Below are 23,706 nucleotides of genomic sequence, written 5' to 3' on the forward strand. Positions count from 1 at the left end.
ATATTTAGTGTTTAAATGATGTTTAAAAATAGATAAATAAATTTTAAATATAAAAATTAATTCTGAAATATTTTTATAAATTTCCCCACTGTCAAAATGTTATTTGTCCAAAATCTCAAGATCCGAGGATGAACGGATATTTATTTGGAATAAAAGTGAACTTTTAAAGTTTAAAACACGTAAACCGGTAAAGTTCGCTTAAGCGAGCTGACTGGTGTATAAAACCCCTAAAAATGAACTATTTTCATATAATTGAGTTAAACAAGTACAAATAAATCATCCGAAAATAATTCGGATGATTTAGGTAATTTATTCCGATTTAACGGTTTCCGGTACTCTAAATACGGAAACGGGTCCCGCGGCCTATCGGGGCGTCTAAACCGAGCTCTAATTTCACAACTTTAATTAAATTATCAGTCAACAACTATTTTCGGGTCGTGTGAGACCAAACTCATTTTGAAACGTAAAAACGGATAACCGTGCTAGGCACGCAAAACGGGGAAAACAAACTAATAGTAAATTGACTACTGAACTCTAAACGATATCACAATCTGAGTCCGGAGAAGTGTTTCTGGGTTAACATTGCCCCCAGAACGGGTACAGTGCTGGGTTAACAGTGTCCCCAGATGTACCGGTTAACTTGGTTAAAGTTATATTAATAATGAGTGTATAGTAACGATCGTAGGGATCATATTACAGATTGGACGTGTTAACTGATAATGATTGTTGTTACCTGCTTGCATGTGCTAAGGTGAGTTTCACGAGCCTCTTTTTCTGAATTGTTTTTAAATATTTTCCCGGGGCGGAAAGCATGTTACTATTGAAATGTTTAAGTACATACTGAACGCATGGATTTGCGTGTATTTATAAATGTTTGATTGTATGGGAATCGTACGGAATGGGTACAGTACTGGGTTAACAGTGTCCCCAGACGTCCCTAGAAGTGTTTCTGGGTTAACTTTGCCCCCGGAATGGGTACAGTACTGGGTTAACAGTGTCCCCAGATGTCCCTATAAGTGTTTCTGGGTTAACATTGCCCCCGGAACGGGTACAGTACTGGGTTAACAGAGGTTTCACTTGTGGGCTCAACATAATTACATCGATAATATTATATTTTGATAATGATTTATCATGGTTTACTCGAATTGTGAAACTCACCAACTATTCGTAGTTGACCCGTTTTCTCACATGCTTTTCAGGTACAACTAAGATGAAGTGATTGCTTACGTGCTAAGTGCTTGATGTGTGTAAGATTTGCGTGCGGGATGTTAGGATACATTATATTACATAGAATTACGTATCGTATGGTATGATGTGTGTATCACCTAGACGGTAATGAAATACGAGTTAATGTAATTTGAAGTATATTAATGTATTCAGTTTTCTTTATAAACAATGTGGTTGATATCAGATGTGTCTGTTGCATCCCGTTTACGTTTCCGCTGCGGTTTCGGGGTGTTACACCTGGCCTGCTACAAATCCAGTGTCCCTAATCTCAACAAGAGGGGACACTCCTGTGAGGTCGACACAAGCGTGTTTTCCCCCTACCCACCCAAAAACAAGTATATCGGCCGGTCGTAATGTAGATCTTCCTTCTTGAGGATCCGTAAGAAAGTTTAAGGGGGCTTCCTTTTTAGCCGAAATTCTGGCTCGTTTAAGAACATCGCATAGAACATCCCTCACCAAATCATGCATGTACTTAAACCTAGGCAACTCTTTGCAGTGAACCGCATGCTCGCCAAAAGAATCCAAACAAATAAAATAAAAAACAGTTGGAGCTTCAGTGGACACGTGTCTCTATCTCACTGACTCAGAAAACTATTCTGATTCCAAGAGTACTAAACTCTAATTTCCCAAAGTTGAATTAATATTTAAAAATACACGTGTCACAATATAGATGGGCCAACCAAGAAACTACACTCATCATGAGCTTCAAAACCGACCTTCCAGAAACTTCCTGCAAATTCGTGGCTGAGAACTCACCGCATCCTTCGGCTCACATGCCGCCACGTGGACAGACACCAACGTGAACGTCAACGTGGCACACCCTTCCTCTCGAAATTGATACGCCTCTCTTCTTATTCCAATGCTTTAATTTAGAACAACAAACACTTTATTATTATTATTATTACACAAAATAATAATAATAATAATTACAATAATCTTCAGTCACACACATTGTTACCACAAACTCAGTCAATTTAGGTCTTGTTTCATCTGGTCAAGTTGAGCTAGGGTTTTGAGAAACTAGAAATGAATGCTGACGGGGATGGTGACGTGGATATGAAGTTGGAGATGAAGACTGAGAAATCGGTGTATATGTGGGGGTATTTGCCCGGCGCGTTGCCGCAACGCTCGCCGATATTGTCGCCGGTGGAAGTTAGGCTGCCGCAGTCGGCTGATTCCGGGAGGTTTTGGACGGATGTGTGCGGCGGCGGCTGCGGATTTGCGATGGCTATCTCAGGTTGTTCATATTTTTACTATTTTTTTATGAATTTTTACTTTTAACTGTTAGGGTTTGTAAGTGGAAGTTGAAAATTTTGTGTTTGATTTTAATCGCATTTGCAATTAGAAGTCAAAATGTAGTAAATCTGGATCTCTGGTCTCTGTTTTGATTTACGGAGCTTGAGCTTGACTCGGGAGTTGCTTCCTCATGCTCGGCTCGTTTATTATTTATCAATTAATTTGTATATGTTTTAAATTATTATATTTTTTTATTTTGAGATAAACCTTAACTAGTTAAGTTAAGCGGAAGCTCGACCCGAGCTCGTATGGTACCTTAAATGAGCCAAAATTCGGTTTGGCTCGAGCTCGGCTGTACAGTGTGAAATTAATACATAGAAGTCCATAAGAAGTAACGCATAGCATAAATATACACAAGGCTCGTTTAGTCTCAACGAGCCTAAATGAGCTTCTCATACTAGGCTCAAGCTTGGGCTCGTTAACTAAATGAGCTTTATTTGAGGTTCGGGCTCGAAAATTGTTGGCTCGTTTCAAGCTTTTTATCGATTTGGTTTCGAGTAGCTCATGGGTGGCTCGACTTGTTTGCACCCCGTTGTGCTGGTACCGACCGAACATACTCGATACCGGTATTGCGGTATCGGTATTTGTGTTTTCATGTTTTCGGTATTTTCAGTGGTACCAGTAACGAACCGAAAAAAGGGTATGGTATTCGGTATATGTTTCTTTTTGGTACTGGGACTTTTACCAATCTCATCCCTATTTGTAATGAACATATATAAAGGTTGATAATTGATGTAAACTTTTTATAACCAGACGCAGGGAAGCTGATTACATGGGGATCAACAGACGATCTTGGTCAAAGCTATGTGACATCTGGGAAACATGGGGTATTACAATACAGCTTCATCTACTTTAAACTATGTATCAAGTTTTATATATAAGAAGCTAACTTGCAGTTTTTTTACATGCTCTTGTTAAGGAAACACCAGAACCTTTCCCTCTTCCGAATGAAGTTTCATTAGTGAGAGCTGCAGCCGGTTGGGCACATTGTGTCTGTGTAACGGGTACCCCTACTTCTATCTGTATTCGAATCAGTAATTCTGATTATTGTATTCAATTATTTATAAACTTTGTATTTTGTCTGCAGTAGCAGGAGAGGTATACACATGGGGATGGAAAGAGTGTGTCCCTTCCGGGAAAGTTGTTGGTGACTCAAACACGAATCAAAATCAAGAGAAAGATCCATTTGAGAGACACAATGCGTTTTTAACAGAACAAGGTAATAATATTATTTTGATGATGTATGAGTTTATAGTAACTGTTCATTAACCAAAAATTTAATATTACAGTGAGCCCTCGGCAACAAGGATCAAGATCTACAGGTGTAGACGGTAAAGCCATTGGGGATGAAAGTACAAAAAGGAGACGCGTGTCATCAACCAAACAAGCGGTTGAAAGCTCATCATCTGGTGATGAACCTCTGTCAGCTTTACCATGTTTGGTTGCATTGAATCCAGGTGTCAGGATAGCTACAGTTGCAGCTGGTGGGCGACATACATTGGCATTATCAGGTACTTTTAGACCACACTAGTAATTATTTAGTATTTTGAATGCGTTGTAACATTTGTCAAATTTTAGATGTAGGGCAGGTGTGGGGATGGGGGTATGGAGGTGAGGGGCAGTTAGGTTTGGGATCCCGCATACGTATGGTGTCGTCACCGCACCCTATACCTTGTGTTGCCACACCATCAGCAGGAAAAGATAGATCCACATCGCTTCCACGGGGTACGATGGAGGGTTATCGAGTCCCTGGAAGTTATATTAAAGGAATTGCTTGTGGTGGACGACACAGCGCTGTAATTACAGGTAAGTTTTTAACTGATATTGTTATTTTTTTTTGTTAAACCTGGATTTTAATATTGTATAATCCGTCTACAGATGCAGGGGCGTTAATGACTTTTGGTTGGGGACTTTATGGACAGGTGAAGCTCTCTTGTTCTCAAAATATTTTGTTCTTGTTTCTTGGTTTTTTGTTTTTGTTTTGTGGGTGTCTTCTTACAGTTCTTTGAATCACATGTTTTACTTTTACCCTTCTATGGTGCATGATATATACTTATTAAAGTCTTTTGTTTCTTGACCTTCTTGAATGAATTGGTGGAGTTGCCAGGTGACGTATGTATCTGGTATCAAATCTTCATAGTTTGTTTTGTGCTTATTCATTATGTTCTCCTTGGTTTAAAAAAGTGTGAGGTATGCACATCATGTACGCGAGGCGTTGCCATATGTACACCATTAAGTTTTATTTACAACCAGAAGCTGTGTCTCCCTCATTTGTTTTATATCAACTAATTAACCTTTTTTTCAGGCAAAGTTTTAAATTTTTTCCATCCTTTTTGTTTTTTGAACATATCAGTGTCCTGCAAACCCTAATTTGACCAATATGGTTGTGTTTATATGCCATTGTCCTACGGACCTTAGTTTTGACCGACTTTGACCAATTTGGTTGTTTTTATACATCAATGTTTAGTGAAGCGTTTGTCGGCCGTTCGGCTGGAAGTTCTTTTTTGTCCGTTTATCTAATAGACAAAACAAACGAACATGAGCAAATTTTTTTGCTCATTTAGTTATACAAACGAACATGAACACATGTCTCATTCGTTCATTTATATTCATATGGTTATGTATGTTTTAAGTTTGTTCGGTTATGTTTGTTTAAGTTCGTTTGCTCGTTCATATGTTCATTAAACTTTTTTTAGGTCCAATACAGTTTAGTCTAGTTTTATGAATTTAGAATATTACTCATTACAATTTAGCATAGTCTTATAAATCTTTTAGGCCCAACAGATTGATGCACACGTATACCTTTTAAATTTTAATTGGTGTTAGCTTGGTTATATTTGTTTATATTCATTCTTTTCTGTTTGTTTATGCTCATGAACCGTTCACTTATACCATTAATAAATGAAACTTGACGAACATGAACACATTCATTTTCTATACGAACGGACATAAACAAGAAAACTTGTCCGTTTCCTTGTTCTTGTTTGATTGCTTCTTCTGTTCAAGTTATCGTTTAATTTGTTTACCTTCAATCCGAAATTTTGACCAACTTTTGCCCCAAAGGCACACGAGCCACCTTTCTGATCTCCTTGTGTGCCTCACACATTACACACACCTTTTTAAACCAAGATGTTTTCCATGTCGAGTTGTTCCAAAATTGGTGTACATTCAACTTAATTGATTTGCTCTGCAAAATCGACATGTAGGTAAGGTAGAAATGATGAAGAAAAGGGACACTGAATGTTCAAGATGAAGTTCTTTATTGAAGGCGATAAAACATACATTGTTTAAATCTATATTCTTTAGATTTCTGTTCGTTGCATTTGTTTTTCTAGTTTCATGTTGATGTGAATATTTCTCATTGTGTAGTGTGGGCAAGGAAGCACCGATGATGAGCTAAGCCCTACATGTGTGACATCGTTGTTGGGCATCCCCATAGAGGGCGTTTCTGCAGGCCTCTGGCATACAATCTGCATTTCAGGCGATTGTGACGTGTATGCTTTTGGCGGGAATCAGTTTGGTCAATTGGGTACTGGCACTGATCAAGCTGAGGTAATTATATATATCATTAATTTTAATTTTGAAGGTCGGTGAACATATAGAATTCAGTGTTCACAATGTCAAATCATTATGTACAAGCCATTAGAGCTAAGGTTGCATATAGCACCCTCATGAAGTTACACTCAATTTTAAGTGAGACTTACTACTTAAACCCTATGCTTTTCCAATTTCTTTTTCTGGGCCGACAAAAATTCGGTTTAGCATTTTTACATTATTTATTTTTGTTTTTCTCTTATAACTTTTAAACTATGTTCTATAAATTCCAATTATGCTATTACGACGTGCTTGTTTTTATCTACGTTTTGGTGTAAATTTCATTCAAAACATAGTTATGCGTGATAACATACAAGTTTTCGAAGCACAAACATACAAGCCAAAAAGCTGCTTCAAGGCTTCGTTTTTTCTTTCAGTTTTTGTTTTTTATTAAACCTTATAAACTATAATGTTTCATAAAATTTCTGATTTCCCATCACAACGTGCTCATTTTTATCAGCGATTTGACGTGCTTCTTTTAAATTACTGTCGCAGTGTGTTTTTTAATCTATGTGTTGATATATAAAACAGAGCCGCAACAACCTCGTACGATTCTCTTTACGTAAATTTCCACATCAATATCACCACCGCAACATTCGGCTGCCACCAACTTGTTTATTAATTTCCCTTATCCTCTGTTGAATTCTTCTAGTGTGCGTAATGTGTAGTTGTTAATCCGTTGTTTGCTTCCTATTCTCTCTTGAATTCTTCTAGTATGCATCATGTGTAGTTGTTAATCGGTTGTTTGTTTCCAGACATTGCCACGGCTTTTGGATGCTCCGAGTCTTGAAAACGAAAATGCAAGAATTGTATCATGTGGGGCCCGACACAGTGCTGTTGTAACAGGTATGTATTGTGGGATACTGGCTTGTTACAAACTTTGTTGACACTTGATTGGAATGTCAAATGGCTTAAATTTACTTTTTTTTTTTGCTTTTTTTTCTGAAGACGGTAAGGTGTTTTGCTGGGGATGGAACAAGTATGGTCAGGTACACACCTAAACAGAGTTCATTATTGATTTATTATCCTGGTAACAGTTTCTGACACGTTGTGAACATTGCAGCTCGGTCTGGGAGATGTAATAGACCGTAACATTCCGTCTCAAGTCGCACTAGATGGGTGTGTACCGAGAGTGGTTGCGTGTGGATGGTGGCACACACTTCTACTCGCAGAGTCACTTACCTGATGCTTTTAGAGAGCCAGAGCTAGAAAGTTTTGTTAGGTTAGTCGCTGCTCTATCATTGAGGACAAGAGTGCATGAATATGCATATGTATATACTATATAGTCTGCTTACATGTATGCATGAGATCATCATCATTCTTTAAAGTTTCCAAGGTTTATTTATTGTACTATTGGAACTGATTCTCAAATTATTGTACATATGTCAATAAAACTGGATTTAGACTTGCTGTGTTCCTTCATTCAAGTGACGGTTAAGTTACCGAGTACTGACTACATGAAGTGTCATGAATAACTTCTGTGTATAACTGCAACCAATAAGTTCAAAGCATCAAGTATATGTGTGTTATATATGCATATATGAAATATGTCTTATCTAATTGTTTGTATATGACAAAAGGTTTTCATTTATGTAGTAAACTAGTTTATTGTCTATTAACGAATGCATTCGGTAAGCTCGCAGTTTATTAGTTAATACTGTTCTGATATTATAAACTCAGATCACATGAACCAACAAGCCTTCTTGATGACGTTCGATTCAGTTCGGTTAATTTGGTTATAACACAAACCATAACCAAAACCGACACACAATTTTCAGCTAATCGGTTATTGCTTAACCTAGCGGTTGGCTGTTTGTTCGGTTTGGTTAATTCGGTTATTAGCTTATCCTACCACCACTATATCATTCGGTTATTTCATATATTATTTTGTGCATATGGAGATTAGTTCCAAACTGTTTGGAGATCATAACAGGCTTCCATCCCTAAATCATATTTTGGATCTCAACAACCCTTTGGAGCTGTGTCCATTATTTGAGGTGACACGTATATATGCTCACATGAAGGACTTGGTTAACAACATTTCATAATCCTACAAATACTCACAATAATATTACTTCTTGTCACCTCATTCTAACAGTAAGAATTTCGGTACTGATCATGGCGGTCTTGATAGCATACACCGGTTGTCATGTGGCTGCTATCCGCTGCCCGAGTTGCGGGACCACCCCAGTCCCGTACCCACTCAGCATCGCACCCACATGTGGCCACCCGTCCTATAAGATCAGGTGTGACACGGGTGTGTTGAAATTTGACACGCTCAATAACACTTACCCAATCATATCAATCTCCCCTAAAGATCTTCGGCTAGTGATTGCGCAATCACCCTTCTTACCGAACACATGCGTCACAGCTGATCTTCTCGCCCAGGGCATACAGCTGGACCCGAACTTACCCTTCACAATATCTTTGAACAACACTATAATCTTCTTCAACTGTACGGAAACAATGTCTTCACTTTCAATGGATTGCACTCTCACCAGTCCTTGTCGGGCCTTTGAAAACGCCTCACCTCGGATGTCCGTGTGTATGAAGTCCCCACGTTGTTGTTCTTATTATAAAGGAAGCTCTACAAACCTGTTTGCACTCCGTCTAACCATGGATCGATGCAGGGCTTACAAAAGCTTTGTTAATCTAAACAGCTCCTGGCCATTTAATAAGTGGCCGGAGCCTAGTGTTGAGTTGATGTGGGCTCCATCACCAGAGCCACCGTGTACGAAACAGGCTCATTGTGACTCGACCTCTACTTGCAGGGCGGCTCTTGATGGCTCGCGGAGGTGTGTTTGTAAGTCTGCATTTCTCTGGAATGCAGCCGCCGGCCAATGTGTTAAGGGTAGGTAAATAGATACAGCCTAGGTAAATTCTACGACGGCTGTGGACAGTAAAGATGTTTAGTTCTTAAATAATACATAACATTAGATATTACCAACACGTTTTGGACGCAATGGCTGTGGATGAGTAAGGAATCCACAGTCAAGCGTGCTTGTGACTTGTGAGCAAAAACGGACAGTATTGGTTAGTATAAGAGGACGAATGTTATAATGTTAATTGTTGAATATGTTTTTGCAGATCTCAATAAGGTTAGAAGAAAACGGACTGTCCTTGTTGCATCGACCGTATGCATTGGTGGGACGGTATTTTTAACGACTATTTCTGGGATGGTGATATTTATCCGCCGCCAAAAAATCAAAGCTGAACGAACACGCCTTGCTCGTGAGCGAGACAAGATTATCGTGGCAAGTGGTATTGGAACACTAGCGAAAATCTTCACAAGCAAAGAGATCAAAAGGGCAACTAATAACTTCTCATCAAGTGGTCTTCTTGGTGTTGGAGGGTTTGGAGAAGTATATAAAGGTGTGATGGAGGATGGCGCGATAGTGGCGGTTAAATGTGCGAAGTTAGGGAACACCAAAAGCATCGATCAAGTCCTAAACGAGGTTCGAATCCTATGCCAAGTCAACCACAAGAACCTAGTACACCTTCTAGCTTGTTGTGTGGAACTCGAACAACCATTTTTGGTATACGAGTATGTTCCAAATGGAAGCCTCTTTGATCACTTGCATGACCAAAATAAACAACCTTTAACATGGACTCAACGGTTAGGTATTGCTCGTGATACTGCTGAGGGGCTTGCGTACCTCCATTTCTCTGCATCGCCCCCAATCTACCACCGCTACGTGAAGTCAAGCAACATTTTACTCGACTACAACATGAAAGCGAAGGTCTCAGATTTTGGTTTATCAAGACTAGCTGAGGCGGATGTAACCCATGTGACGACTTGTGCACAAGGTACTTTCGGGTACTTAGATCCTGATTATTATTGGAACTATCAGCTGACTGATAAAAGTGATGTATATAGTTTTGGAGTATTATTGTTGGAAATGCTTACGTGTCAAAAGGCTATAGACTTTGGTAGACCAGCAGAAGACGTAAATTTGGTTGCATACATTAAACGACTAGTGAAGGAGGAAAGATTGGTGGATGTTATAGACCCGATGCTTAAGAAACACGCGTCTTCGTTGGATATTGATGCTATGAAAGCATTCGGGTTCCTTGCAATGAGTTGCTTGGAGGAAAGAAGAGAGAATCGGCCTTCTATGAAGGATATATCCGAGGAGATTGAGTATATCATGGGTATTGTAGCAACCACCGTGAATGATAAACTTCGAGAAAGCTAGATTTAAATCATCTAAGCATGATCTCTACATCATGCATTAAAAGTTGTGAATTATGTTAGTGAATAAATGAATAATGTAATTTTGGAAAACACAATGTTGTTAGAAACGAAAAAAAATTGTGTATATATGTTACCTATGATATTATACAAAACATGTGATGTTTCACAATCAAAAGTTGTATTATCATTCTAAAACATAAGCTATTTAACTTGACTTATTATATAAAAAAACTAAGTCTTACAAAAGGGATGTTCGGTAACCTACCCCAAGAATCGATCTTGATTATTTTTCGGTTTGATATGTCTTTACTAGATATTTGATCAACTTTAATAATTAGGATATTGTAAGTTTGTAGCATGTAAACCAGTCAACCTAATTCGAAGTAAGATTAGTGTTAGTAAGTTTAGAGTTTATGGGCCGCCTTTCTGATCATGGGCCCTCTACAAATCCATAATATTCGCCACCATGTGGCCCACCCAATCTTTGCCGTCGAAGGTCAACTTCTTCCATACTGATTACTGAGCCTCATGATATCAATTCGAAAAAGATATAAGATATGATTAACGTAAACAACGAATTATAATTACCATGAAATTAATTTTACTGTAATATAAAATGGTTATTAACTCTATAATTTTATTTTTTTTTTTCATATTTTATTATTTTGTTAACATCTACTAAGTTTTTATACTATTTTTAGTATTTTATGGTTAAAGTAGCACTAATATTGTAGTCACATATAACGAAGATCAAACATCAAATTTTTTATTTGTGATTTTACATTTTAGTGACATCTGAATAATTAGGTTTGGCTTCCGAACTAAGACTTACGTTAGTCATCGTTAATTGTCGCCCCAAAGAAGCACAAGCACGGCTATAACCGTCTACAAAGACCATACGGTGTTAGTTACTGATATGTTATTACTAAAACCATACGCATTGGGTCATAGACGTCTTACTATTCCAACTATCTAGTCTCTAAATGGCCTATTGTGACAATATTTGATGAACGCTTTCATATTGATCGTCACCAAATATAACTAATAACGTTTACAAATTTAATTTGATAATTATGTCACGGAAGTAATATCCGTGGTGGATGAGCGGTAAATATAATTTGTGATGCTACATTATCAATATCTAAATGCATATATTAAGGAACAATATAATTAGTTAATTACTGAGGATGGATTAATATAAACCAACTCACCCTCCGAAGTAGACTTCCACAGGGAGTATTGTAGTTCATAAACAAAAGTTGTTTTCTCTTTTAAAGTTTTATGCAATTTTATTGGCCGCGTTGACACCATTTGTTGACTTGATCAAAAGCATACGTCTAGGTTTTTGTCGAAATCATGTGCAGATAGTTGACTTAGAAAAGATTAGAAATGCTTACGTCATTCCATAATTAGTTAGATTGGGGGTATGAATTAATTTGACATTGGCCACCAAATACACGGTTTCGAGTTGGGTTTGAGGTTTGGGTTAGTTTAGGACCCTAGGTTGGAACTCAAACTCGTTTAACTAAACATTAACATGTTGTGTTCAAGTCGACCTTACGTCATTTTATAATTAGTTAGATCGGGGGTATGATTTAATTTGACATTGGTCACTAAAGAATTGGGTATTTATTGTTAAAATATGACGAGAGAACTAAATAATCTTTATGCTTTGTAGTTTAAACGTGGTGTTTTAATATAAGTTTGTTCTTTTTTAAATAGTGGTTTAGAATATTAACGTTCAAAAAAAATATATACTCTGGTTAAATTCGTTGTGCTTATGTCAACTTATGACATTCATTTCGTTTCAGGTTCATGTTTTGGACATAATGTTTGGGTTTGTGTGAAAAATGTTTGGCGTGTGCCAAGTTTAACCCACAAATTAGACTTACTTAACACATACATTTTAGATAAACGGATTTAAACACGCCCGTGCGTGAAAAAACCACAAAGTTACAAGAAAACTATTACTAATCAATCATTTTTTTGAAATCATTTATTTTTAATTTTAAGGTTAATTAGAAATATAAAAAAAAGTTTAAAATAAATGTAGTGATTAAAACGAGCCAAACCCATGCCATGGTTGGTTTGGCTCGGTATAATAATAATAATAATAGTGTACGTGTGTTTACTTTTTCAACAAAAATGTATGAACAAATATTATGCTTTTTGAAAGTTGCAATATGTACTTTGTCAATGCATGCATATATATTATATACCTAGCTTCTGAGAAGATCGGGGGAAAGAATTGATCAACTAATTTGGTGAGAAAGTCCTTTCGTACCTATTTCGATCCCAACCCAATACCTAATAACTTATTTAATCTCCAGCTTGATGCTTCAATATATTAGTTACATTAAATCTTCATTAAATCCACAATAAAAATTTATTACCATACACAATTAATCAAAACCCAATTTAGACTTTTGTCATTTAATTTTCTTTCATTACCTAACATGTAAACCAAAAGCAAGTAGAACTTAACCAGAAATGAATTGGGTTATAGGGTCATGCATGACTCAAGCTTGGTATATCAATGTCATACTCGCATAGTCGACAATTGTCCTTACATGCCTCTACAAAGGGCCGTATCGAAAACCCAAGAATACATATACATATGAAGATTTTCGAAAAAGGGCCAATGTGATAATAAGAATGATTTTCTATAACTAAAATTGTTCTCCGTTAGCAGCGTCAAAAACTTGATTTGTATTATCTAGTCTTAAACTTCTAAATGCTATATAGGGAGTTAAGGATTAGCCGACTAGGACATGTACAATTCGAGAGTGAACAACCGAGCATTTCAAACAAAAGTGTTGTTAATATGCAACCTAGTGAAAAGAAAGAGTAGCTCTATTTAAAGTCCAAACTATTTGAAATTACTTGTTATAAGTTAAAATATAGTAACTTTGGGTAGAAGATGTTCAAGATGGTGAATTTGTTAACTTGATCATCTATGCCTTTAGCGGTTCCATTGCTAATGACAACATATACGATTAGCGACGAGTGCCACAAAGGTACAATAAACTTCTCATTAGGTATCTAAACTAAAACTATTAGAAGGCTAATACGAAGGTCTTTTCACAAACCACCACAATATGCTTGATTTGACATTTATATCTAGCTAGGTTGAATCTCTCGTCCGGGGGTATCCAACTTTCTAAGCATTCAAAAGTTGACACAAATCACCATAGCTGATTTCTAGCCAATCATATCAGATCATGCACTAGATTCATGCCAATTACCTTAGATGTTGATCATTTACACATAATTTATATTTATCTCACGAACTTATATAAATAAACCTAACCAACTAACCAAGTAGATGAATCAACATAATATGAACCTTGATCTTCTTCTCCAATCTTATTGTAGTTAAAAATTGTACACTTCTCTTTGAAAGTCCTATATTTATAATCTTACCTCTTACCTTGACTTGGTGACCAAGAAATTACCATAATCATTATATTACAACTAGAAAACTAAACCAGCTTGACCAACTTGTCAACTTAGCTCTTTCCATATTCACAAACTTGTGAACACGGTCCGAAATTACCAACAATTACCCCTGTAATTTTAATACCGTAACTGTAACTTGATTTTTCTTGTTCTTTAGGTATTGACCTTCTCCGGTTCTTGATCCAGGTCTCTGGAACACTAATTTGAAATCAAAATTTGATCGATTAACCGAAAATAAAAACAACGGTCTTCTTGTCACTAAATTGGGCAACAAATATGGCTCAACTTTGGTTATGCGGTTTCCGGAATTAATAAAACAAGATCTGGCGTGGCTTTCTCAAGTAATCGGTCGGCAGCCCTTAGATCTTTCTTGGCGTCTCTGATTTGTTGACCCTAGATCTCATGTTGTAGATCTCTCCTTGGCAAACACGATCAACCCTAAATCTCTTCACGACGGCGACAGACTTCCATACGATGACTAGGTCTTGATATCAATCCTGGGAACATCGAGCTTGGGCCACGATTACACCAATGTCTGATACCACTTCATTACACAGGATCGATCAAACACGTTATTATTGTAGAGAAAACTGACTTAAAATTCCGTTACAATAATTATCTATTGATCAAATTCTAAATCCTTTAACCAAACCTTATATTTATAATTTAACTTTAACTTGGTGACCAAGACATTACTGTAATAACCATACTCCAATTAGGAGACTAAACCAGCTTGACCAACTTATCAACTTATGTTCTTTCATATTCACCAACTTGTGAACACGATCCGAAATTACCAACACCAACGAGAATATAAAGTAACGATTGACATATCGAGAGATAGTGGGTGATAATTTCCATGTATCATAATATAATAATACACAATACCCAATGGTTTAGTAGATCAAGCGACAAAGTAAGGAAATAACAATCTAGTGGATTTCGGTATACTACATGATTTGAAACTTATATTCAAAAACTGATTGTACATGTTTAAAAAGTAAAGATAAGACAACAATGAATCGAAGCATATGGTGGAGGACCTGTCGTGCTAAGTACGGTTAAATAGATAATGTGAGAAACTAATAACAACATAATGATTTATGACAAATTGAGTAATTGACAATAAAACAGTTTTAAGCAAAAGAGTACGATGTGATAAACGAAATCGTGACCAATATAGTGTTATGTTGTTAACAATAATGACTTTCTCCAAACCTAATATATGGAGCAACATCATGTAAATATACAATAAATGCATCAGATGTCATATGTCTAGTGGGACCGAAGTCAAGAATTCATGACTCAACCTACTTACAAATATTCGAGAAATCATTTTAGACCAATATGTGGTGAAGCTTATTGAGTGGCCCAGATGAAATAAATGAAGGTCCTAAACCAGTCTGATAATGAAGTCTTATATGATACGAATTGAATGGTTCATGTTAGTTGTTTTATAGTTAGTTTAGCTGTTAGTATCTAATATCTTTCTTATGTAATTTGTTTTCGGTCAGTTAGTAAAAACCAAAAAAATCTTTAAACACTTTATCTCAATTTATAGCATGTATCGATATAATTTACCAATATAAACATATCATGAGATATTAATACACATTCGACATTCTAAAAAAATAAAGTAACAAAAAAGGAGAAGGTTTGCGCGTCCCTTTGGCCGTGTCATCTCACATGACCAACCTGATCTTTACCTAAAAAAAAGCCATGACTTTATCTTTTTTTTTTCTATTTAAAACCACTTTATTACACGGCCAAAGGGACGCACAAACCTTCTCCTTTTTTGTTACTTTATTTTTTCTATTTAAAACCACTTTATTTGGCCGTGTCATCTCACATGACCAACCTGATCATAATTATTAACCATATATATATTCATGCATCTACAATTAGTAATTTATTTTTCTATTTTAAAACCACTTTAAGGATAAGTTTAAGATTGTTAAGGTTTCATTCTCCTTCAGAAATGTATGAATTGATCTTTCATGAATTAAGCTCCATGTTTTAAAAATGTTTGTTGATTATAAAAATGCATCATTAAACGACTGTCATTATGCAGACTTTTCTTTTTAAATATTGACCAAATTATTTAATTTCTGTCCACTCGGTATTTCTAACCACTAGTTAATTTAGTAATATTTCCAATTTCCATTTTCTACCAATGACAAGTGAGAAAAAGACTTTATAATATTTGTTATGACTTAGTCCTAGACGCTTTCCTACATCAAATAGTTTGTATAGATGTTCAAACGTTTGTAACTAATTTTATACTCTTCTATTTATAATTAGGAAGTATTCTTATCATATTTCAATGACTATTTCAAATGATTATAAAATAATTAAAAATATTACAATTCGGACATCTTATAATATAAACCGTCTTATATATGTATTAAGAACATTTTTGACTGTTAAAATAAGGCTCGTGGGTGTAGTTGTGTGTATTAATGTCATTATCGATGTTCAACCACCTTAGGTTTTATATCAACAACACAACCCTAAACTCCATTTAAATACTTTCATTCCTCTTCATTAATCACACCAAATCAAAATCTTAAAATGACCACTCTACTCTCACACCGCAAATTCGCCATTCTTGTTCTTCTATCTTTCTTCGCAACCCTCTCTCATCAAGCAACGCCTCCCCCAAACCCAAGACTCAAAAACGCCTATTTTGCGCTCCTAGCATGGAAACATTCAATAACCGAGGACCCTCGAGGCTTCACTTCAAATTGGTACGGTTATGATGTTTGTAACTACACCGGGGTGTTTTGTGCACCTGCTTTAGACGATCCAGATGTCACCACAGTCGCTGGTATCGATCTCAACCATGGAAATATCTCGGGATCCCTCCCAGAAGACATGGGATTACTCACTGACTTGGCACTGTTCCACATAAACACCAACAAGTTCTGTGGAACAGTACCAAAGTCTTTTGAGAAACTGCGTCTTCTTTATGAGCTTGACATAAGTAACAATCGCTTTTCTGGTGATTTCCCGTCAGTCGTGCTTTCACTTCCTTCTCTCAAATTTCTCGACATTCGTTTCAACCAATTTAATGGAAGCATTCCTTCGAAGCTGTACGACCTTAAACTCGACGCCATTTTCGTCAACAATAACTTATTCCAAATCACTTTTCCCAAAAACCTAGGAAACTCTCCGGTTTCGGTTATTGTTTTTGCTAACAACAAAATCAATGGTTGTTTACCTTCAAGCATCAAGAAAATGGCTAAAACATTAAATGAGATCATTCTACAAAATGTGAGTTTAAGTGGTTGTTTAACATCCGACATAGGATCATTAAAAAACCTAACAGTCTTTGATGTGAGTTTCAACTCACTTGTCGGGTTATTACCCGAAAGCATTGAAGAAATGAAGAGCTTGGAGCAGTTAAATATCGCACACAACAAGTTTTCAGGCGATATTCCGGATAGCATTTGCTCGTTACCACGGTTACAAAACTTCACATACTCGTATAATTACTTTGAGGGTGAGCCCAAGATTTGTTTGAAATTAAAGGACAAAGATGACAAAAAGAATTGTATTCCGGATAGACCGAAACAACGTGAAGAAAAGGAGTGCAAAGCGTTTTATACACGTCCAGTGAACTGTCGTGGCTGCGGTGATCCTCCGCCGCCACCTCCACCACCACCTAAGGAGCATTGGTTTCCACCTTATGGCTACTTCACATCGCCACCATTGAAACATTAAATAAAAAGTATATCAAATGACTTTTGAATATTGATTTAAATACGTATAGATGAATAAGAAATTTGGAATTAATTTCGTGTGAGATATGTTGATGTTAACGTGTTACTTTTCTTAATTGTTATAGACTTTTGTTTAAAGTCTGTTTTGTAATATTGACGGCGATTATTTTAGTTTATTGTGTATATTAAATATTTTGGTATAATAGTGGTGTTGTTTATTGGTCAATTTATGGTTTAATATATTCACCTGAATATTGTAGTTTCATACTTTCAATTGATATTATAGGCTGGCCGCTAATTGAACAAGGAAAGTTGGAAAATAGGTTAAAATGTCATTAAAAAAATATTGCTTTTAAAATTGGTAGCTAGAGTCTAGTTGACTCTTTGTTAATTAATCAACATCAATTAACTTAACTTGTTTAATGAATCATAATCAGCTATTTTTTTCTACACTGAATAATAATAATAATAATAATAATAATAATAATAATAATTTTAATATTATTATTTTTATTTTTTTGTATATAAAGATTGTTAGATGATAATGCATGGCAATAATTTAATACAAATTTAAAATAGTAAAATTAATTATTATTGTAATTTTCTTTGTCTTTTCGTTTCGTTTGACAAAAAAAATTATGCAAATATCTTAGCGGTTAATACCATTGTGATCGGTTTTGCAATCTAAACAAAATAAAATGTGATATCATTTGGAATTTCAAAATAAAAGGCTAGTGTAACAAAATATTCATGGATTGGAAAACTGACAAGTAATGGACTGTTTCTGAGTACTCAATATAAATTTATTTATTCAACTAAAAAAATATTATCTTAGAAAGAGTATTATCCAATACTAAACTAGTTTTAACTACTACATCTATTTAAAAATACAAAATCTGATAATTAATTTAAAAATACAAAAGTAGTTTACAAATAAACTTCTTAACGTTCATATTGAAGTCGAAGTAGATAAACACAATTTTGGAATTGCAAAGTGCCGGCTCAATTGGGTTATGGTCCTTATGGAAGTGGTCTGGATTCTGGACTAGAAAAATGTGTAAGAGCCAAACAAATATTTCTAATCCAATTATTCAATTAACAATGTTGTTTTTGTCTAAGGGGCTAACACAGTAACACTAACGCAGCTAAATGCTAATGGGAGGCCCATTTTACTTGTTCGTTTGCTGGATTCAGATACAAGGGCCCATTGGATCCGTCATGTCTTCTAGAGGTGCACAAATCGGGTTTTCTAAATATCCGGGTTCGGGTATAGAACCGGGTTCGGGTATGACCGAGTACCGGTATGACCGGGTATTGGTAATAATCGGGTAGGGTTCGGGTCGGGTATTGTCTCAAAAAATCATACCCTATGCATCGGGTTCGGGTCGGGTATAGAACCGGGTATTCTAAAACCGGGTATTTGAATACCCTATTATCGGGTATTGAAAAAACTCTATTTACGGGTATTTTGGGGTTTTTTTCCGGTATTTTTTTTATATAGATTGGATTTTTTAAAAGTTTACACTTTTTAGGGGTATTATTCGGGTATTTTTAAGGTATTTTTCGGGTATACATCGGGTATTTGAAATACCCAGTTTCGGGTATTGGAAAACCTTGGTTCCGGGTTCAGGTATTACCGGGTACAAATCGGGTTTTCGAGTATTACCGGGTACAAATCGGGTCCGGTTCGGGTTCGGGTTTTAGTGTCAAAATGCATACCCTATCCGTACCCTACGGGTAGGGTCGGGTTCGGGTTTGGGTATTAAAAACCCGGGTATTAGAAAAACCGGTTCCGGGTATTTATTTCGGGTCCGGTTCCGGGTTCGGGTTTTTTGTGCACCTCTAATGTCTTCGTTTAGACTTTGACATAGGGTGTTCACCGGTTTTTTTTAGAACGACTTTATTGTAATTAGGCTACTGCACTCTTTAAACTTGGAGAGCTCCTATGCCCCACTCTGGCCAGACTGCGTTATCTTAACCGGGCCCACGCTGGCTTTAGAGTTTGGTTTGGGCGTTTCCACGGGAAACCATACAGTCGACTGCCACTTGACAGTCGTTGTGCCACCACAAAATCAGAACTCTCCAACGTAACACACTGTGAGAAGAAAACCCGGATAGGCTCTGGGTGTTCGCCGGTTTTGGTTTTCTCGGTTTGAATATTTTTTAGCTTAAACATAGTTAAACCAAATTAAAGATTGGGAAAACCCAAAAACTTGAATTTTAATAAAACAAGTGTTCAGTTGGGATTTTGCGTTAATCATGTTCCTCGGTTTTAACCAAATTGAGTTTCTAGAACCGAAAAACCATTACCTAAATCGGTTCGATTTAAAACTGAATATATTATCTTGGTTCAAATTTAACCGGTTTTTGTTTAGTTATCTATATAATCAGTTGAAATGAATATTGATCACTCTAGATATTATCAAGATTGATGAAGGCTTTGGTTTCAGAATTAAAGTTTCGGGTCGACAAGATGGAGTGATGAGCGGGCACTCGGGTAGGTTTTTTTTAGTTAAAGTAGGCTTATTATTTTTTTTGTTTCGTTGTTGACTAAATTTCTAAACCTTTGCCCGAGTTAGTAATTAACCCTAGTTTCAGTCGTGCATGTAGGTCAAATTGACCGAACCATGTTAATTGGCGTGTCATTTATTTTCTCGTTTCTGCATGTTGAATTCGTTTGTGCATTGTGTGTTGGTTTTCCGATGCGCCACTTAATATCTAACAATACCAATACCATTAGATAAAAATAAGTAATAATAAACGTCCATTCGTTTATTTAAGTTTAAAAGTAAAGAAAACAAATATTCAAGTTTCAGAAATATACAATTAAATTAGTACGATCTTCCTTTATGTTGGTAATACGATTTGTACCCATCTTGACTTGACCATTTTATGTTTGCTTTCATTTCAAATTTGAGTTTATTCCTTTATCACTCTTTATGTAAGAAGTGAGAAACTAACCGATTTGGTTACTTGGATAAGGTTCATCGTCAAAAGAAAGTAAAGTCAACACTTATCCCGTTTTGACATTATGTTTTCTTTACTTGAATTCAATGTTCAAAGCTTGGCCGATTCCAACCATCTCCACCACTTCTAATAAACAAATTGTAAGAATGATATTATACAATAAAATATATTTATTTCTAACATTAAATAAAATATGTAAGTGGAAACTAGACATCATGAAGTGAATTGAGGATGTTGAGGAGTTGAGTCCATTATACACTACTTACTACTCGACATTGAGTCGTCAAAAACTCAGAATAAAACGAATTTAAATGAGCTCGAGTTCACGCTTGAGTTCATATTAGAACTTCAGAAAACTAGGCTTGAAGATTAAATGAGCCTACCATTTTTATATTTCTTTTTTGTTTAATATATTAAGTATGGATTACAAAATAATTAATATTATATATAGTTACGAATTTTTTTAAATGATATATATTACGTTTCTATAAAATTATAAATCTATATAAAGTTAATTATAAACACAAATGAATTATATATAACAAACAAGTTGGACCTAAATCAAACGTAAAAGTTGTTTTACGGGAGGATCTCAAGTTTTAGAAATAAAGTTTAAATGAGTTTGGCTCAAGCACGAGGTTTGATTCTAGTTAAACAAGTCGAGCTTGATTATTTGAATTAAACGTGCTTGAACTCGGTTTGGCTGCTTTTAAAATCATGAAGTGGCAGTTTGGGCGTTTGGCACAGAAACCTGGCTATGTTGTATCGATTCGAAGGACGGGGCTATTCCTCTTTTATTATATAAATAAACTATAAATATTGGGAGAAATGCATTATAATAGTGGAAAATAAAGACAATATTGCAAGCTGTCACACGTGGAACATGGCTTTCGCTATGCAAAAACTGGAGTTTTTTTTTATCAAAATGGGGTGCTGGGAAAATTTATTTACCAAAATAGGTTAAATGAAACATATTTATCAAAATAGGGTTTTTATTTATTTTTCATTTATTTTGTTATGGCCCCACGTCACTGCTAACTCCTCCCCTACCATAGTGGTCGCCGGCCATCACCATCAACCGCCGCGCCGGTAATATTTTAAAATTTCATATTTTATTCAAACTATTTAAATTTATTCGCTTCTAACATGAAATTATAATTGTGTTTTGTCCTTGGTTTGTTCCACTGAGTTTAAGCTACATTCAATTGAAAGATTCATCATAAATTAATTCAATTGCTTACATATGTGGTTAGAACCAAATTAAAAGATGGTGATGGCCGGCGACCACTCTGGTAGGGGAGGAGTTAGTAATGACTGTGGGGCCATAACAAAATAAATGAAAAATAAATAAAAACCCTATTTTGGTAAATATGTTTCATTTAATCTATTTTGGTAAATAAATTTTACCTCCACCCTATTTTGGTAAAAAACTCGCAAAAACTTTCAGCTTCCATCCATGTGTTATTTAGTTACAACCGATACCACTTTATCCTTCTTTGCAAACTAAAAACAGGTATTTTATTGTATGCTCTATTAATGGTATGCTCTATTTGTTACCAAGAGAAATATTGTATTGGTAAAAAGAAAAAAATTGTTTGTCTAACAAAAGAGAACAAAATGTTTTAACTAATGAAGTCGGGAAAATCTCTTTAATTGATTTGCTAACAAACTTTACCAGCAAATCTCTTGCATTATTTATGGTTCGAATATATTCCTTTTGCAATTTCAGTTTATTTTTTATACATGTAAATGTGTATACTAACATATTTTAAATCTACGTATGCACAACATTACTCATTTTCCTCTCTTTAACTTCATCTCACCCAAAGAAAATGGTTTAATTTTTTTAACTTTATCTCACCCTTACTAATTGTTAATTTTACATATTTTTCTTTGCATTTTAATCCGTTAAAAGCATAATCCAAGGCCTTTTTTTAACAAATTCAACACAAGTGGGGAGTAGTTTAATCCGTCTTTAAAATGTCATGTCCTTTTAACTTATGTTGAAGTTAGACTATACCCCATGACTTAATGTATGTTGAGAAGATATTTGGTGATGTTAAAACGTCATTAAAAATTATAATTATTATTTCTATCATTTTGTGACAATATAGAACACATAGTTACTTGAAATTGATTTTGATACCAAATGATGATTTATCATTAAAAAACATTGATTCAAAATATAAATCTTTTGACATAGGTCTTGTGTTTTGGTGGATGTGAAAGGGTGTGAGCCCCTTTCATGTGGGAGCCAAGGGCGTAAAACACTGTCACTCCCAGGTTGTGAATGAGCGAGATCAGAGATGTAAGAATCCTACCGAACATGATAGTCATGTAAATCTTTTTATTATTATTATTATTATTATTATTATTATTATAACCAATAATTTCATTTTAGCTTACATCACAATCACGTTCGTGAAATATGAAAGTTCTACCATTTACGCGTTACATGCGTAACAAACTCACCTATCACATTTTACAACTCACATACCTCATGTCCTTGTACTAAATCTATAACTTTTATTACATAATATAACCTTTTTATCTACAACTAAATAAATCGTCTAATCTAGATCTTTAAAGAAGTGACACCTACCACCAATCATTTCACACTTTTGAATATAATAAAATTTTATAGAAACACATGAATCACGTCTACCATAACTTAAGATGGTGTTTGGGATTCTTTATTGAGCCCTTTTTTTAGCTTTATTAACTTATGTAAGAAGTTAATTGTTTAAAAGATGTTTGATAACCTAAAAGTTCTTTTGGGTTTTAACTTCTCAGCAAGTGTAAAAAGAAAGGTTTCTTAAAGTTAAGAAATCCTAACTTTATGAACTTCTGGGATTGATGAGAAGGCATCTTGTAGCTCTCAATCATCCCTACCACCACCAAGCTCTCAACTACACCTTATCACCATCAATTTAGCACCCGCATCTCTCAACTACATCCCTACCATCATCAATTTAACATCTACAGCTCTCAACTACATCCCTACCATCATCAATTTAACCTTTGCAGCTATCCATATCACCATCAATTTAACCCTACCACCATCAATTTAACACCAATTTATCAACTATTGACTTATTGTTTATAAGTTAATCCAAACACTTTTCTTGAAAACTCCTTTTTAAAAAGTTAAATTTGATAAGTCCTTTTACAAGAAGTCCTTTTGGATTTGAAAAAGGAATCCCAAACACACCCTAACAATAAAATACTACACAACTTTTAAAGGCA

General features: G+C 35.4%; 2 protein-coding genes and 1 pseudogene across 2 annotated transcripts; all 3 read left to right on the forward strand.

The window, feature by feature from the left end:
* The first annotated feature begins 1,989 nt into the window (after positions 1 to 1,989).
* On the forward strand, positions 1,990 to 7,527 carry LOC143558812 (ultraviolet-B receptor UVR8-like). The gene is made up of 11 exons (XM_077047568.1): positions 1,990 to 2,464; positions 3,277 to 3,350; positions 3,443 to 3,527; positions 3,611 to 3,764; positions 3,817 to 4,034; positions 4,102 to 4,329; positions 4,402 to 4,445; positions 5,893 to 6,075; positions 6,873 to 6,963; positions 7,066 to 7,106; positions 7,181 to 7,527. The coding sequence occupies exons 1-11, from the start codon at positions 2,254 to 2,256 to the stop codon at positions 7,301 to 7,303; spliced, it is 1,452 nt and encodes a 483-aa protein (XP_076903683.1). The 5' UTR covers positions 1,990 to 2,253; the 3' UTR covers positions 7,304 to 7,527.
* A 485-nt stretch (positions 7,528 to 8,012) lies between these two features.
* On the forward strand, positions 8,013 to 10,313 carry LOC143558807 (wall-associated receptor kinase-like 20 pseudogene; annotated as a pseudogene).
* Positions 10,314 to 16,174: 5,861 nt separating this feature from the next.
* On the forward strand, positions 16,175 to 17,663 carry LOC143558793 (leucine-rich repeat extensin-like protein 6). Its single transcript, XM_077047553.1, has one exon. It carries the CDS (start codon positions 16,343 to 16,345, stop codon positions 17,492 to 17,494), a length of 1,152 nt encoding a protein of 383 aa, XP_076903668.1. The 5' UTR covers positions 16,175 to 16,342; the 3' UTR covers positions 17,495 to 17,663.
* The last annotated feature ends 6,043 nt before the right edge of the window (positions 17,664 to 23,706 follow it).

The sequence above is a fragment of the Bidens hawaiensis genome, unplaced genomic scaffold (assembly GCF_021521415.1).
Source record: "Bidens hawaiensis isolate Kalapana, Puna unplaced genomic scaffold, B.hawaiensis_p1.1 tig00019660_1, whole genome shotgun sequence".
Lineage (NCBI taxonomy): Eukaryota > Viridiplantae > Streptophyta > Magnoliopsida > Asterales > Asteraceae > Bidens > Bidens hawaiensis.

Coding starts and splice junctions, on each gene's coding strand:
- LOC143558812 (XM_077047568.1), top strand. CDS start 2,254: ATGAATGCTGACGGGGATGGTGACGTGGATATGAAGTTGGAGATGAAG. Junction 3,528..3,610: donor ACATTGTGTCTGTGTAACGG/GTACCCCTACTT, acceptor TTTTGTCTGCAG/TAGCAGGAGAGGTATACACA. Junction 7,107..7,180: donor GATGGAACAAGTATGGTCAG/GTACACACCTAA, acceptor TGAACATTGCAG/CTCGGTCTGGGAGATGTAAT.
- LOC143558793 (XM_077047553.1), top strand. CDS start 16,343: ATGACCACTCTACTCTCACACCGCAAATTCGCCATTCTTGTTCTTCTA.